We start from the raw sequence: 17,766 nt of genomic DNA on the forward strand, positions 1-17,766 counted from the left end.
AAAACCAATTTAAGGGAAGTATCTCGCAGAGGATTTTCTCCAGTAAATAAATCGTGTTTCAGACAGAAGTGACTGATACTGGTTTGAAAGCCTGCTGCAAATGAAAGTTGTGTAAATGGCTTTGAACCAGGAAACTGGTAACGCGAAGGGAAGAGTCAGACTGTGTAGATGCAGTATTTCTGGAGCATGACAGGGTTTGGTTTTTTTTTTTTCTTTTTTTTTTTTTCTTCTTGATTTAACAAGTTGAAAATCTGCTGAATAATTCATGAAGAGTGGAAGGGCTGAATCTTCCTGGAATGATATACAGTGTACGTAGCGTGGCACAGGAGAAACTGCAAAGCTTTGTATCAGTTGCTACCGTTTCTGCTGCTGATTGCAAGGTGCTGCTGCTCTTCACATTTTCACAGCTCCAGAAGCCTCAGCCGTGCTCTGGTCTGCTCACAGCCATCCGCTCTCTATGGACCCACCTTCGCTACCTACACGCTGTGGGATCTCATAGTACTGCGTGCCTTGGACACTGCCATTCTCTCACTGCGCACTGTGTGTTCTGGACCTTGCAGCCCGTATGACTGGAACATGCCTTAAGAGTCCCTCAGCTGCACATCCTCCCTTGTGCTTGGTGGGGGACTCCTGCAGCAGGATCTTCTGACCCAGACCAGGATGGGATTTACAGGGAGAAGCCAAAACTGAGCTGCATTCAGCGAGATGCCCAACGCCTCTTCCTGGAGTGCCAGCTCGCCTCTGCTGCTGCTCTGGGAGGACTCCTCTGGGACCCGCATCTTCCTCTCGCTGCTCTACGCAGTCTTGGCTATCTCGGGGACCTTATCCAATGTGATGGTCATCTATTTGGTCTTCTCCTTCAAGAAGCTGCAGACAACCAGCAATGCCTTCATCGTGAACGGCTGCGCGGCAGACCTGAGCGTGTGCGCCCTGTGGATGCCCCAGGAGGCTGTGCTGGGGCTGCTGCCGCCCAACTCCTCCTCCCTTCGCTCCGCAGAGTACCGGCTGCTGCGAGGGGGGCTCCTGGGCCTCGGCCTCACCGTGTCCCTCGCCTCTCACCTGCTGGTGGCCTTCAACAGGTACGTGCTCATCACCAAGCTGCCCAGCGTGTACCAGGCCCTCTACCAGCGGAGGCACACGGGCTGCATGATCGGGCTCTCCTGGGCCCTCGCCCTGCTCCTGGTCCCGCTGCTGCCCGGGCTCTGGACGCCAGGCTCTGCCCAGCAGCCGCAGCTGCGGCAGACGGACGGCAGCTCCCGCTACACCGCGCTGCTCCTCGCCCTGGCCGTGCTGGGCCAGACAGCGCTGCTGTTACACTGCTACCTCGGCATCGTGCGGCGGGTGCGGGGCAGTGCCAAGCGGGTCAGCGTCCTCAACTTCCACCTCCTGCACCAGCTGCCCTTCCCCGCCGCGCCGCCGCCGCCCCGCCGCTCCCAGCGCCGCCTCAGCAGCGTCTCCGTCCTGCTGCTGTGCTGCGTGTTCCTGCTGGGCACGCAGCCGCTGGTCTGGGTCAGCCTCCTGGGCTTCTTTCTGCGCCCGGCGCCGCCAGCGCTGCAGGCCGCCAGCTGGCTGCTGCTCTGCGCCCTCTCGGCCCTCAACCCGCTGCTCTACACGTGGCGCAGCGAGGAGTTCCGCCGGGCGGCCCGATCCGTCCTGCCCCGCGCCGACGGGCCCGCTGCCGCACCGCGGCCCGCCTCGGCCGCCGCCGGCCCCGCCGCCGCACCGCCCTGCCCGCAGCTGCCCAGGCGGCGAGGCACGGGGGGCAGCGCCAGCGGCAGCGCAGCGCCGCGCTGAGGGGCAGCGCCGGGCGGGAACAGCCGCGTCCCCTCAGCCCGCTCCCCGCCCGCGGCCACCTCACGGCGGGGAGAAAGCAGTCCGCCGCGCCCCCCGTCAGGCGCGGAGCCCGGCACCGCTCCGCGCTTCGGACGTTCTCCTGTTGCTACTCTGGCCTCTCTCCTCCCTCTTTGGCCGCGCTGGCACGAAGCCCGAGGCTCCGAGGCTGAGGTGCGGGTTTCCCGCCGCCCGCTCCCCTCAGCTCCGCTTCCGGGTGCCGGCCAGGACTCCAGCCAGAAGCGGTGGATTTAGAAAGCTGGGATAACTGGTAAATATGGCAACCTACGTCACTGTTATGCTTTAAACTGTCGTTATGCTTTAAAGATGTCGATATGAGGCAGGCACACAGACAGCTCTTTTTGAGACTTCATAAAATCTGTGTAATCCGTTCAGATTCTGAGGTAATGATTTGAAAAAGTACTTTTGAAGGACTGGCAAGCGTCCCTTTGCACACACAAAGTAATAAATCCACCAGGAACTGCTTCCTTTCTCCTGTTACCTATCTCTATGTTCCATGCAAGACCCTCCTTCAGCTTTCCCTGGCAAACCTCCACACGATGCTGTCTGTGGAAACTGTTAAAAACACGTACACCTTTGTGGTGATGTTCTGGATATTTTAGTTTGAAGGCTATATAAGGCCTGTTTTGACAAAGGCCTCTCTTTGCCTATGGCTCTGCACTTGATAAAACACAATGCAATATGGAGAGCAGTGTCGTCCATCCAGCCTTGTCGCCTGTGTGGTTACAGCTTGTTCTGTTTCTGTTAAATGCATTATTGCTCAAGTGCGGTTTCCCAGCCTCCGCTAAATATAAACTAGCAGGTCCATTGGGAAAAGTGGTGAGGGAAACAGACTGCAGTGGTGAGCCTCGTTCCCCCCAGGAAAGGCCCCAAAATCCTTCCGTTTCCTTCTCTGTTGCTTGACCACCTCCTTCTTCTCCGGCACAGCTGGTCTCTGGTGGTGATACTTGGCACTCTGCCTTTTGGCACAAAAGACTGGGAGAAGGTGGTTGTTTTCTGAGTCCGTGGGCATCCATAAGCAGTATCACCTGAACTGTGCCATCATGAGAAGAATGGACCTACAGGAACATAGCAAGGTTCTTCACAACCAGAATATGTTGCATTGGGTGACAGGTATAAATGTGAGCTTGGCAGCTCTCGTGAGGGTATCTGAATGATGGGACTATAAGAAGGAAGAGACAAGCATGATGGGTGTAACATAAAAGGCCCTCTGGCCATATTTTATCATGCTCCACACTTTGCTTGCCTTAGCTGGTGGGGTTTGCTTTAAGGGAATTGCTTTAAGAGAGAGGGAAGAGTTTAATTCTTTCCCTGCTAGGCACCTGTGATGCAATGCTGTATCTAAAAGCCCCATACCAAAACTTATTTTTCTATATAAAAGCGTAAGGCATCGCCACAGAAAAGATTCTTCTTGACGTCAGGATTTGACAAAGACAAGGAACAGAGGCTTCAAAAGGAACATGAAATCATCTTGACATCCTGAAAATGTATCGACATCTTAAAAATCACATTAGCCACTTGCAAGGACCTGTTTCCCAGAGTCTGAGGCTTACAGAGAGCTTCTTCCTCCACCGTGGAGATAGTGTGAGAGCCAGTGTGCCACCAGCATCAGAAAGGTGGAGAGGTTTAGCAGGAAAACATGAACAAGAAGATATGCAAGGTTTATTTTTATCAACACTGTGCACATATCCTGGAGAGTGGAGGAGCCACTGTATCCTTGTTGGAATCTCTTATCCTAATCCCAGCAACTGTGCTTTTGTGCAGCAGATGGAGAAGGAAAACTGTTCCAACCACACCTATACTAGTTCTGGAAAATACTCTGGATCACTGCTGAAGTAGAGCAAACTCCAGGGCCACCAAGGGGTAAGACCCTGTTCTACTTTGGAGCATTTGTTCAGTGTGGAGCAAAAGGACACACATCACCACTTTCCACTGTGGCTGAAGGAATTGAAGACACTTGGTAACAGTACTGGGCTCAGCAGCAGAAGAAAAAGCTTTAAAATAAAAAAATCACGTGTCATCCCCCTGGTTTTGACTGTGGAACGTGTTAGTCTGGAGTTAAAGCAATAACCTGTTTCAGAATTCAGTGTCCAAACATCAGCTAACTGGAATTTCTGGGCTTCTTCCCATGTCAAATAGCATGCAAGTGAAATGCCTGTATTTTATATAGACTACGTTTTAAATGCAAGCCTGTATACAGAATGCTCTCATTTACAAAAACCTAAGTCAGCTATCCTTCTGCTATGCATTAATTCCAGAGAAAGCTGGAAATCCTATGGAAAGTTTGATGTAATTACATCTGACTGTAAATCTTTGACTGTTTTAATATACTCAGGTGACCTAAATAGCATTACGCAGAAAAGAACTTTAATTTAAAGTAATTAAAAAAAGAGTAATTGTCTCAAGATCAGTTTCTTAGAGAAATTACTGCTCAGAAAAGTCCTGTATGCCTTGTTCTACAGCCATATTCTTTGTATTTCCACATTGTAAATACTCCATGGTAAATTGCAATGGAAGCTCAGCTTAGCTTAACTTCTGGCTCTGTGGTACTGCTTCTTGGTTGAGAAAATTGATCTGACTCAGTTTTTGGCATCTATGCTTTACTTTTACAGCTGGTTCGTATGTGTCCTTCTAGTTTAATGGTGACTTTTCTTCAGTATGAATTTCTGTCACACTCAAACAGCTGATTAAGAGCTGCTGGGGCTGTGCTGCCAATTGTCCTTTAAAATGTCTGAGCCAGTTTTTCAAGAGGTTTAAATGAAGGTGATGGGAAAACCTGTTAGCAATTCAAGGGAGGTTTGCTTGAATTGAATTGCTTCTTTGATCTGGTGGTGTGCCAAGCCAGTTGTCTGAGCAGTCTGAGACTGCCCTTCCTAGAGTGGCTGTTCAGCTGGCTTCACATACATTAGATAGATCTCATTCAAGTGCTGGATTTATTACACAGTGGTGCAGGTCAGCCACATTGTTCATGTGCAATAGGTGCCTATTCCTTTGCTTTTTTCTCAGGGCTTCTGGAAACAAGAGCAGCTAGGAGTTAGTAATAGGCTGAATAGCCAGTCGTACTGATGTGGCTTGAAAACAGCCATTTGGTGTATTATGGTGGCCTAAGTAAATCTACACATCAGTTTGTAGGTTTGCCTGTGCAGAAACACCTGTGGGACCTGCTTTTTAAAGGTGACATTGTGATGCCTCAGAGTAACACCCTAAGGCAGAAACACGGTTAGCCCCCCTTGCAGAGGGGCTTCATAAACTTATTCGGATTAAACCTTTTTGAAGTTAACCTTAATTTAAGACAGTCATCAAAAGCCATTGGGCTGCTCTGTGGGAGCTGTACAGGTAGCTGTAATAGTATGAGCCTTCACCAAAACTGGGCAATCATTGCCCTTAACAAAGGTACATAAAAATGTACAGGCAGCAAAGTGAAGCTTAAAAACCTAAGAAAGCAGGACAGGGGCACTAACAGTGGGATGCTGAGTAACAACGCAGAGAGAAGTTTGAAAGCCAAAAGAGGCCTGGGATTATTATGAAATTCACCATCTCCAATTCTTTGATTCTTTATAAATGTGGGGAAACAGAATTCTATGCTTTTCCTAATAAACAAATCCATGTGATTGTATTCTCAAGTTCTTCTTTTATCAAAGCATTCCATACAGCAGCATATTTCCTTAACCTCTGGAATCCAAAAGGACTAAAGGTGCATGTGGCATCAGCATTCTTCTGGAGCATGGCTGGACGTGGAGGTAGGCTACCCCTGAGCTACCCTCCCCGCTCCGCCAGCAGCACGCTCTGAACCTTTCTTTTTTCCTAACTACCAAATTGATGCTATTTTTAAAAAAAACCCACATACAGATTATTTTCAAATGAAGACGTTTGAGTGTAGCATTTCATTAAAGAAAAAAGTGACAACATATACTTTAGCTTTCTATTTCATCTTAAATCACATAACCAGATTATTGCAGTATTCTTTAAATTCAGAAGTCCCTTTCCCAAATAGCAGCGAAAATAGCTTTCCTCGTGACTGTTTAACTTCTAAGAAAGCTACCTTTTTTTTTTCTCTTTTATGTCAATCCTTCCCATGCACTGTCATCATTTTACCAGGGTAATAGTCTATTTTCTTGCCTTCTTTTTCCTTTTCTTCAGTATTTTCTGTAATTTCCTTCACTAAAAGTACTTGATTCTGCTGACCAGGGAATGACTTCTTGAGCAGTGTCAGGCTGGGGAGATGATTGTAAACTGAGACTGAAGAACTGAGGGACAAATCCCACATACTTAAATATCTACTTAAGACTGAGTAGGTTTTGAAGGTGGGTTTTTCCCTGTGTAGAGTAACGGACAGGTTCTGTGTCTGTATTCACAGGTGCTTGTATTTGATTAAGGCTATGTAAAAAACCAGGAGTAATACAGAAAAAAGTCACAAACAGTTTGAAGGCTGGAGAAAACTACTTATCAAAAGTGACCTCATTACCAAATACACACTCTTATGCAAGTATCCAAACCAGTCTGCTACCATAAAGGTGATTTAATGATCTCTTCTGGCTTAGCAAACATGACCTTAAAGGAAAATAGCTCTGATTTAAGAGTGTGTGCCACCTCTTTAGTTTATTGTCGATGAACTCAATATGGCAAGACTTCCTGTTCAGTCTGCCCTATACTTATTCCAGGCATATTCATAGAATCATGGAATAGTTTGTGTTGGAGGGGACCTTAAAGCTCCTCCAGTTCCAACCCCCCGCCACGGGCAGGGGCACCTTCCACTAGAGCAGGTTGCTCCAAGCCCCATCCAACCTGGCCTTGAACACTGTCAGGGATGGGGCAGCTGTAGCTTCTCTGGGCACCCTGTGCCAGCGCCTCAGCACCCTCACAGGAAGAGCTTCTGCCTAAGAGCTCATCTTAGTCTCCCCTCTGGCAGGTTAAAGCCATTCCCCTTGTCCTGTCCCTACAGACCCTTGTCCAAAGCCCCTCTCCAGGTTTCCTGGAGCCCCTTTAGGCACTGCAGCTGCTCTGAGGTCTCCCCTTATGGAGCCTTCTCTTCTCCAGGCTGAATCGGCCCAGCTCTCTCAGCCTGGCTCCAGAGCAGAGCTGTTCCAGCCCTCACAGCATCTTCATGGCCTCCTCTGGACTCGTCCCATCAGGTCCGCTGCCTTCTTATGTTAGGGGACCCAGAGCTGAATGTCGTTATCCACGTGAGATCTCACCAGAGTGGAGCAGAGGGGGAGAATTACCCTCCTCAACCTACTGCTCACGCAGCTGCTGGTGCAGCCCACGATACAGTTGGCTTTCTGTGCTGCAAGCAAACATGGCTGGGTCATATTGTGCTTCTCAAGAGCCAGCACCCCCAAGTCCTCCTCAGGGCTGCTCTGAGTCACTTCTCTGCCCAGCCTGTAGCTGTGCCTGGAAGGTGTAGAACCTTGCACTTGGCTTTGTTGAACTCCATGAGGTTGGCATTGGCCAACTCTCCAGTGTGTCCAGGTCCTGGATCCCCCTGGATCCCATCCCTTCCCTCCAGTGTGTCGACAGTATCACACAGCTCGGTGCCATGACAAACTTGCTGAAAGCCTCTCAGTCCCACTGGCCATGTCACTGACAAAGATGATGAACAGGATGAGTCCCAACAATGACCTATGAGGATTGCTGCTCATCACTTGGTCTCCACTTGGACATCAAGCCATTGACCACAACTCGTTGAGTGCTACCATCCAGTCAATTCTTTATGCACCCTGTAGTCCATCCATCATGTCCATGCCTCTCAGTTTTGAGACAAGGATTTTATGTGGAACAGTGTCCAATGTTTTGCACAAGTCCAGGTAGATGTCATTTGCTCTTTACTTATCCACCAGTGCTGTAACCCTGTTGTAGAAGGCCACCAAATCTGTTAGGCATGATTTGGCCTTAATGAAGCCATGTTGGCTGTTACCTATCATCTGCTTATTGTCCATACGCCTTAGCACAGTTTCCAGGAGTACCTGCCCCATGATCTTGCCTGGCACCAAGGTGAGACTGACTGGCCTGTAGGTCCCTGGGTGTTCATTTCTTTCCTTTTTAACAGTGGGGGTTACATCTCCCCATTTCCAGTCAGTGAGAACTTCCTCGGCCTGCCACAACTTCTCAAATATGGTGGACAGCAGCTCAGCCACTTCATCCGCCAGTTCCCTCAGGACCCATGGGATTGTGCACCTTCAGGTTCACTAAATGGTCTTGAATCTGATCGCCTACAGTGAGTGGTCCTTCTTTCTCCCAGACACAGCCTTTGCCTTCTGTGACTTGTATTCTGTGGCTGGAGCACTTGCTGGTGAAGACTGATGCAAAGAAGTCATTCAGTACCTCTGCCTTTTTCATGTCCCAGGTGACCAGGTCTCCTGTTCCCTTCTGGAGGGAGTCCACGTTCCAACATGGAATTGTTCATGGAATTAAAAACCTGGAAACAAGATAATCCTGAAGAAAACCCATTCATGGCTGCTTTCTGGCCTGAAGCTTTGGTTTTCTGAAGAAACATGATAACATTAACCCTTTGTTTTGTAGGACAAACTATAGGGTATCTCACCTGCAACCCCACACCAGAGGTGTGGAGCCAAGCTTCTAAGAAGTGTTCAGAAGGAAAGCAAACTGCCTGTGGAAGGGGGAGCTCAAGCCAAACCAGGGAGCTGTGTAGCACCATAGGCTTCACCATGCTGAGCTATTCCTTTGTGGGTCAATGGGTTGAAATAATGAACAACAAAAATGTGTCTGACAAAATTTTTTAGTACTATTCTAATGCCTTTTTTTTTTCTGTACTGTTTTGAGATCATTCTCTGCTTCAGATTTTTCCTGCTGCTCTAGAACTGACAGTGGATGAAAACATATTTAGTTGTAATTATTAAAGAAACACAGTGGAAGAAAGAATAATTCTCATTGTCACTGGATGGAACCAGCTCCCATGGTGCAAGGACCAAGGTACAAGGAACAAAGAGCTGAATTCAGAGAGCAGCTGAGTAAGGGAAGTGGAAGTGGAGCCTTGTGGGGAGAAATGGCAGGAGCTACTGTACCTGAGAGAGATATGTTTTATATCTTGTTATTTTATTCATAGCTTCATGACTCTGCCATCTCAGATGGAGTTTTGTTCATAGAAGTCTTCAGGTTGTCTGGAATCTCCTGTGACAGTCTCAGGGCAGAATTAAAAATGCAGATATGCTTCAGGCAAGAGCTGCATCCATCCTGATCTGTCCTGAAGCTGATGATATGATGGAGGAGCAATGGCACTCTGAAAAGAGCAAGGTGAGCATTAGCAACACAAGAAAACTATGAAAGAGAGAGCTTGAGAGGCCAAGGTGATCAAGTGAACAATACCAGAGTTCAGCAAAGCATTGCACAAACTTTACTTCATGTTTGTTCCACTGAGGTGTCACAGGGAAATACCCTTTTTGTTTTCTCCTGCCCCTTTTGTCTGCCTTGCCCCAGTGTACCAAAGTGCTGGAATAGCTGATTTCCTCTCACCATAGAGCCTCTGACACTGACTTTGATATCATTGCATAAAACACTGTTGCTGTGATTCTTTATAAGCTTTGCATATTTCATTCTAAGGTTCAGTGAAATGGCTGTGCAGTGCTGTAGCTGTGGAGACAGGAGCAGCAAGGTTTCAGCAGAGGTAATAACCAGGAATCCTGTGAAGATGTGTGAGTAGTACTTGTTCATATCTACATTTGAGTATTAATCCTTTGTCTTCTGTTGCATTTCATCTGTTGCTATCTACATATGTTGGAATAGCTTCATTGCAGGAGTGTACTTTCCTATCAAAATGTCTCGTTTAATCCATTTTGATAAAGGTAGTGGTAAAATCCTGCAGGATTTGAGGTGTGCAGCCATGTTAGCTCCTCCATTGAGCATAAGTGTCCCTCTTCCATTCAACAGAGCATCTGCCTTTGCTCTAGGTGTAATTATTGTGGCATGATTTCTCTCAGGCTGATTAAATGAAAGAGTTGGTCAGCTGCAGCATGGGAAAACAAGAACAGCCTCAGTACCAATCCAAGGGAAAGGAACTTTTCATAGGTTTTGCTGTGCCTATTAGCTTTTTTCTTTGTATGCTATTAAGACAGTAGAGCTACCTGTCATATTAAAAAAAAAAAAGATAAATAGGAGCACAAAAATGATTCATGGGAGCTCTCCAGAGTCCATATGAGATACCTTTGCTATTTATTGGAGCTGTTCTGGGCATAAGAAAAAGGATTAGGAGAGTCAGGCAAATAGAACAAAGGATGGCTCTGAGCTGAATTAATTCTCAGCTTAATTAATTTTCTTCTTTCTCATGCATCATTAAATATTGCTCTTGTACTGTGTATGGAGTATCTATATTATACCTGTCACCTGATAGCAACCACGGTCGTTATGGTAATGTCAAGATTATAATTATAGTCCCTTCTGCAGTGTAGTCATACTATGCTAAAAAACATAGCTTTACATGGTAGTGTCCCATGCTTGGGAGCAGCCCAAACATGAATACATTTTGAGAGGTTTGAGGGGAAAGATGTTTTGTTTCTGATTTATAAAATTCAAGGAAAATTATGGATTTATATGTACATATGTGTGTATTTAATATAAAAGTATGTAGCCTTTGAGCTATGGCTTTACTTCATTGGAGGTAAACAAAACTCGTCAGGAATTCTTATCCATTGTTGAACATCCCTCTGTCTGAGTTTGGGAATTTAAGAATGTTAAAAAAAGTCAGCTATTACTCAGAGATCAAAGAAATCATGTGCAGGCTTGTCTGGCAGCATGTGTCTTTGTGGGAGACCAGCCCATACCCTTTTGCAGTAGATGGCAAGGTGGCAGAGAATAAAGTGTATGTCTTCAGAGAGTAACCTGATTTCTGTAGAAGAGAAGGGCAGAACTATGAGAACAAATTGTAAAACATTATCTGGTATCTTCTTCAGATTTTATTGCTATCATTGGCCTATTTTCTTTAGGATTTTGGAGACAATTGTTTATTTAGTTTTAGAGAAAAAATAAAATAAAATTGTCTCCTGAGTATACAACATATGAAATTCCCAAATGGAAAAAGGTTCTAGGGAAACCATAGTAAGGAATATGTGAGTGTGACTCAGGAAGCAAATAGTTCAAAAATGAAAACCCACTGCATGTAAAACTAAGGGTCTTGTAACCATTATCTCATTTAGTAACTTCTAACACTATAGACATCATGTTAACCTCATGAATAAAATAACTGATTATATATTAATCTTGTCTGTAATTTGAAAATAGTTCTGATCAGGATACTCAGGATAGAATGGCACATACAAGTTCTTATCTTTAAATGAGAGATCTCTAGAAATGCCCATGGCAGGGGGGTTGGAACTAGATGATCTTAAGGTCCTTTCCAACCCTAAATATTCTGATTCTGTAATACTGCAGGGTTGTTTTGTTTCCTGTTCTCCTCACTTGCACAATGCTATATCAAAATACTACTTTTTATTCCTTGATTTTGGGAGCAAAGTTGGTGAGTTGTAGTATATTTTTGGCAATATTTGACATCATTATTTCGTTCCAAGCACAAGTGTACAAAGCTGTTTACGTGCCAACTGTTCCTAAGTTGGCATAGGGACCTATTATGTAAATACATCAATTCAGGTAGTCATTGAGCAAACTCTTGCAAAGAATTCCCATTAAAACATCCAGTGATGACAAGCTTGCTTGTAGATTCAACAAGAGTGCCTGGTGCTAGTGGATGCTGTCAGCAGTGAGGGTAGCTGTGTCTGGATGCTCTGTAGGAACCAAAACTCTTGTACTCTTTTCCGATGGCCAGCTGGGCATCTGACGGAATTACTCTCCCTCAGACAAGCCAGTTGCAAAAGGTGACAGCTACTGCATCCCTCTAGCAGCTGCATGTTTGTGCCGCCTTTACATACTCAGTAGCTCATTTATCCTCGTATCTTCATGACTTGAAGTTGCTTATGTGGAAAGAAATACGGACAGTGGAATCTCAATTAGTTTGTTAATTTTTTAGGGGTTGAGTCCCTAAACTGATGAGTAGAATTTTATGGAAAATCTTTATATTGCTATTGAGGCTGAAGTGAGAGTTTGAAGACTTGACTGGTTTACTACTGGACATAAATTGTGACAAGATCACGTAATGATGCCAGTTGATGGATGTGAACCATACTCATAAGACACAGCAGGAATTACCCCTCCTAGCAGTAAAGAGCACACAGGTGAATTAGAAGGAAAGACTGAGAAAACTAAATTGTATCTTGTATAGTCCTAGCTCATCAAAAGCTGTTGAGGATGTGAGGCAGACCCAGATGTGGAAGAGACTTTATGTTCTCTTCTACTGCAGCCTTTGTTATGAGGTTACACCTTCATTAAGGGGACTGGATTTGGTGTGTGCTTGCATATAGGCAGGTCCTGCAGATATTGCAAAAGCAAATGAAACCCAGGTTTCTTTGAATGGGTGTCAGATTCCAGGTGTATACAAGGAAATCCATCACCCAAAAAGGGTTCTCATTTACACAGCCTGTTCCAAGGAGTTAGGGTGACCATTTCATGTCTGCTCTGCTATTCCCATCAAAAAGTCTTTGGTACTAAAGAAAGAGACACGCCACCCCTCATGTGAATGAGAAATATCTTAGTATCTTTCTCTAGCCTTTTTCCTTTTTTGGCACCTCAGGGAATCTTCCAAGTCTTTTCAAATAATCCTTGTTTGAGACCAAGGATTTTTCTTTAGGAGGCAAGTGCCTTCACCAATGTGAGAGGGCTTAGCTGGGTTGTCTGTGATGTCCTGTGAAGTGTTTATTGGTATTGGTATGGCTCCAGAGCTTTTGCAAAGGCACAGGTAGGTTGCCTAAAGCATCAGTATGGATCTAGATTTTCCATTTGGAAGGAAGCAGTAAGACCTGTTCCAAAGGAAAATACATACTTTTGTCTCCCATTTTTAATGGATGACCAAAGAGTTTATTGAGAGGCTCAGTGAGTAGTTTCTTCCCCTTACTCAGCTGTATGTCTAGATAAAGTATAAAGACTAGCTTGACAATTATATTAACAGTAGCTCCGTGGACCTGCTTTGGCTACATCACACAGTTGTGTTCAGCACATGGAATTACTGTGGTCAAGAAAGGAGAAGCTAGATGGCACTATGGTCCAAAGAGATCATGTGCTGCCGGTGAACAGGGTGAAGCTGTGCAAGTCATCTAATCTAAAAAGACTCTGGAATTTCATAGATAGCAACAAAATCAGGGTCAGAATTCCTGAAGTAGAATAGGGAGAGAACAGGCTTTCCACTGATGCCATTATTTAGCTTTTGTTTTTTATAACACAGTCAGGATTAAACTTAAGTGTATAGCATGAAAGAGAAGATTTCAGATGTAAAGTGGCTTTAAGATTGCCTGCACAGATAAAACTGTAGATTGTGCATCATTGCCCCAACATAACTGGCAATTATTTGTGCTTTTTAAACATGCATTCAGATATTCCTGCTCAGATATGTTAGTATGCATGGAAGTGGATAAGCAATGCACCAGATGTGTGCAGTTAAAGGAAACCAACACATCTTATTTGGTGCAGCAAGTTAGAGGGAGAGAAAATCCACCCAGATCCACTCCTGAAACTTCTCTTGGATCATTTTTAAGGGTGGAGATAAAGGGACCTGCACTCCCAAAGTATAAATTTTGTACAAGCAAAGATCTGGGGTAGTTGCTGTAAGTAATTTTATAAAGCTGCTGTCATTTAACTTCAGATACATATATTTTCACTCTCATATGCCAGTTTTCCTGTTCTCTATTTTTAGAACACAATGGGGTTTTTTACTAAGGTATAATAAATATATTATTTTAACTAAAATATTTAATTCATCCATTTGTATTTTTTCATCATCAGTGAAAGTCAGAAAAGAATGTATTAATACAGTTTTAATGAAAATGATAAGGTGAACCAAAGCCTTTACATAAGTTGTAGTTGGTCTTTAAGAATACAAATAGGAAATTTAAGAATTCCTTAGAAGAATGTGAAAGTTATTAAAATGCAGAACAAATAATCAAAACCATTGGTAAGCTTTTGGAGTCTGGGGAGATCTTGTTTAATAATGAGTTTAAAGAAATCTCAACATTTAAAAGAAAAGAAGATGCAGGCAGCCACATCACTTTGCATGTGTTATAAAGCCAGTCCCTGGGCTTTCTCATTTGTGTATTTTGCTCATGCAGGGAGGGGCTCTGCATTGCAGCTTGCTATGCCTTTTTCTAAAGGAAGAGCTCTTATTTTTAGAGGAGTTAAATAGTTGTTGGCTTAGAGGCAAGGTATTGCTGTACAAACTGGCAAGTTACACAGACGTGCATCTGTCACAAAACAGAGCAAGAAATAACTGGATTTGTAGTTACGTTATCATGGCAGAAGGTAACCATAAAATACTGTTCCTTCAGAGTTCAGCATGTCGCTAACGTGACAGTCAGGGGAACAGATGGGCATCTGACTGATTGGGAAATGCTAGAAATGCTTCAAGAGAGGCTAGAAGAGAGGAAATAATCCATAGACAGAAGACATAGTGGAAGAAGAATGTAGAGAAAGTGTTGTAGAAAATGTGCAGAGAACTAGGTCCATATCAATTGGCAGTGGGGTTTGAAATGTGAAGAATCAGACTATTGGAACAATCTTATGCTGGAGTAGCAAAAGTTCCCTTGGGCTAGCAAAGAGCTAAAAGTCAATTACTTTTAACATGGCACTTTGTTTAAAAATAAGAAAAAAAAAGATAAATTAATTTCACAGCAATTATTTTTGAGATCTTCATCCCATTTCAAGATACACTGAACTTATTAACTCCTGCTTCATTGTGTATTTGATAAGTCAGGAGTCTTTTTTAGCTCCTGTTCTTAGTATGCTAAAATGACATACTTCAAGTTTAAATGGAAAAAATTATGCTTCCCAAGAGATGGAAAACATAAAAGCCCAGCCATGACCAAAATGGCAGACTGGGTGGATTTAGGAAGAAAACTCAGAGTAAACTATAAAAAATTACAAAATCTTTTCCTTCTGTCAACAATGTGAAAAGCTCTACTTGCTGTTAACACCTATTGGAAACACCACCTATTTGCTGCACTGCCCCCTGTGTAGTGAATATGCAGCTGCCATGGATTACCCAAGAAAATAAGCATCATCCGTTAAGCAGTAGTAGTCCTCAAACTTGCATTAAGACATGGCTGAGAAAGCTGGGGCTGTTCAGCCTGGAGAAGAGAAGCTGCATGGAGACCTCAGAGCAGCTTCCAGTGTCTGAAGGGGGCTACAAGGATCCTGGAGAGGGACTCTTCATCAGGGACTGTAGCGATAAGACAAGGGGTGATGGGTTCAAACTGAAACAGGGGAAGTTCAGGTTAGATCTAAGGCAGAAGCTCTTCCCTGTGAGGGTGCTGAGACGCTGGCAGAGGGTCCCCAGAGAAGCTGTGGCTGCCCCATCCCTGGCAGTGTTCAAGGCCAGGTTGGACACAGGGGCTTGGAGCAACCTGCTCTAGTGGAAGGTGTCCCTGCCCATGGCAGGGGGTTGGAACTGGATGAGCTTAAGGTCCCTTCCAACTCAAACTGTTCTGTGATTCTGATTCTGTAGCAGATCATGAGCCTTGCCATGGATTAACTTAACCGTGGATTACTGCTGCTTTATTAGACACCACTCTTTATTTTTTAATGTCTTTTCAACCTTCTGAGGATTGTACATTTTTTTCTTTTATGGGGACTGAACTGACCCCATTTGGCTCTGGACTTCAGGGAACTGACCACAGGTTTCAGCCTTCAAAAGCCCTAAGAAATAAATAGTGCTGATACAGTACTTGTAGAGCTGTGAGTGATGTGCTGCCTCAGCAACAAGGAGGACTGTCCGCAGCGTACTGTCTGACCTAGCAATGTTTCTGTTATTTTCTCTTTTATTGCCATTCAAGTGCTTTCTCCCTAAAATTCAAGGAAACTCGTATTTTCTGATGGTGTGTCAAATCCTGTTCAAGTAGTGTGGATGTTGGCTGAACCTTCTGCAGGTTCAGGCTATAATAGATAAACTGAATGAAAGCCAAGAAGTTCTCTAATGTCTATTAGAAGGGTCATGTTGTATATGGAGCAAAATACATGTATAGTGACAGGAAGCAGAGATTTTCCTATGTTTTAAATAAACAATAGCAGGTCCAATGTGTAGTTATTGGTGATAGGAAGATCTCTTTGTTCTATCTGATTTCTGTTTCCTGTGACACTCTATAAGGTACATCTCCTTCATGTTTGCTGGCATTATTTGTATTTTCTAAATGTGTGATGCAGCAAATTCTTAAAAATAACCATCAACTTTGTATTTGTTTTCAAAAAAATGCTGATGCTAAAGAAAGTGCTAATTTGAGATTGCAGCAACTGCCTGAAAATGAGCACACTCAGCAAGAAATCCAGGCTGACTGGGCTTTGAGTTGAGTGTCATAGGTGAGCTGAAGGAAGCGCAAATTGATGAATTCAATGTACTTTAAATCTGTGAGAATGTTTAAAAATCATTGTTTTAAAAAATATGTTTTTCGTTGCTTACCATAGGTCATTTTACCTCCCTGTCCTTGTATGAATTTCTCCACAAGATCGTTCATTGAAACAGTATAAATTAAGGGAATACTGCAGCACATTTGTAAAAAACTGAAAGCAATGGGATAATTACATTTTGAGTGGTTGCTGTTCACAGGCAGTCCAAGCAGGAGCTAGGAAACAGGCCAGGGTACTATGATAGCAGAAGATGCAGACAGTACATGAAGATATTAATATTTCTTAAAGGTGTTAATTGCTCTGAATTAAGTAACATTTATTACAATGAAAATAGTTTCTGAGCAATACCAGGAATGCAATTAGAAATACACAACATCATAATGGGATGTTGAATAGGCTCTTCACTGACATGGCATTTTGCACCATACTTATTTGAAGAGTGGATTAGAATTTCAGGTAATTATTACAAATACATTTATACTGCAGCAGTGACTTGAAAGTCATTCTTCTGCTTAAAAACTGTTCCTGGTAAATTAGTTTGTATAACATTCTTGGAAGGTGCCAAATTCATTATATTTATTTTATTCAATTGTAGCATCATAGAATGGTTTGGGTTGGAAGGGACCTTAAAGATCATCAAGTTCCACCCCCCTGCTGAAGAAGACAGGCTGGAGAACAAGAGTAAGAGCTAATGCTGAAAGACCATTTATGTGCTTGCCCCAGCTTGGGATGCATACCCCACGCCTGTTACTGCATTTGCAGATGAAGAGACAGCTCATGGAAAGCCTCATCTTTCTTTTCATCTCCTGTTGAAACTCATACTTTTGCTACTTGTGGCAATAGCTTATATGTGAGTGACTCCACTCTGCCCAAGCAGCTCTTTCCTTTATAGCTTTGAAATCAGCTGCAAATTCCACAATTGCTCCCTATGTGCAAGTCACTTTCTCAGAACAGCAGCCTTCCTTCCAGGACCTGCTGTGTGTTGGGAAGATAGAGATTCCCACTTGCTTCTTGCTCCTCATCACTTTTTTTCCCCTCCTTTTTCTGTTTCTCTCTGAGTGTAAGCTTTGGCCAGTAATGCAGCCCTAAACTGCAATATTTCTATTATCAAAGAATCACAGAATGGTTTGGGTTGAAAGGAACTTAGAGCTCATCCAGTTCCAATCCCCTGCCATGGGCAGGGACATCTTCCACAAGAGCAGGTTGCTCCAAGCCTCATACAACCTGACCTTAAACACTACCAGGGATGGCGCAGCTGCAGCTTTTCTGGGCACCCTGTGCCAGCGCCTCAGCACCCTCACAGGGAAGAACTTCTAAAGCTGACTTGTTCCAGCAGAGGTGAGGCAGGAAGAAGAAGAGATGGGACCATTCCTAAGCAGTGGAACAAGCCAGAGCAAAGCGCCTTGCCTCCATGCATCTGATCCTCATTTTACAAGGGTATTTCCACAGCTTTCAAATCCTCATTAA

The 17,766-nt window shown here is 44.1% G+C and overlaps 1 protein-coding gene across 1 annotated transcript; it reads left to right on the plus strand.

Moving 5' to 3' along the window:
- GPR88 (G protein-coupled receptor 88) lies at nucleotides 1–1,794 on the plus strand. The gene has a single exon (XM_057401578.1). It carries the CDS (start codon nucleotides 706–708, stop codon nucleotides 1,792–1,794), a length of 1,089 nt encoding a protein of 362 aa, XP_057257561.1. The 5' UTR covers nucleotides 1–705.
- Nucleotides 1,795–17,766: the final 15,972 nt, after the last annotated feature.

The sequence above is a fragment of the Pezoporus wallicus genome, unplaced genomic scaffold (genome assembly GCF_028554395.1).
Source record: "Pezoporus wallicus isolate ANWC-B61680 ecotype Strahan unplaced genomic scaffold, APGP_CSIRO_Pwel_v1 contig_3489, whole genome shotgun sequence".
In the NCBI taxonomy this organism is placed as follows: Eukaryota; Metazoa; Chordata; class Aves; order Psittaciformes; family Psittacidae; genus Pezoporus; species Pezoporus wallicus.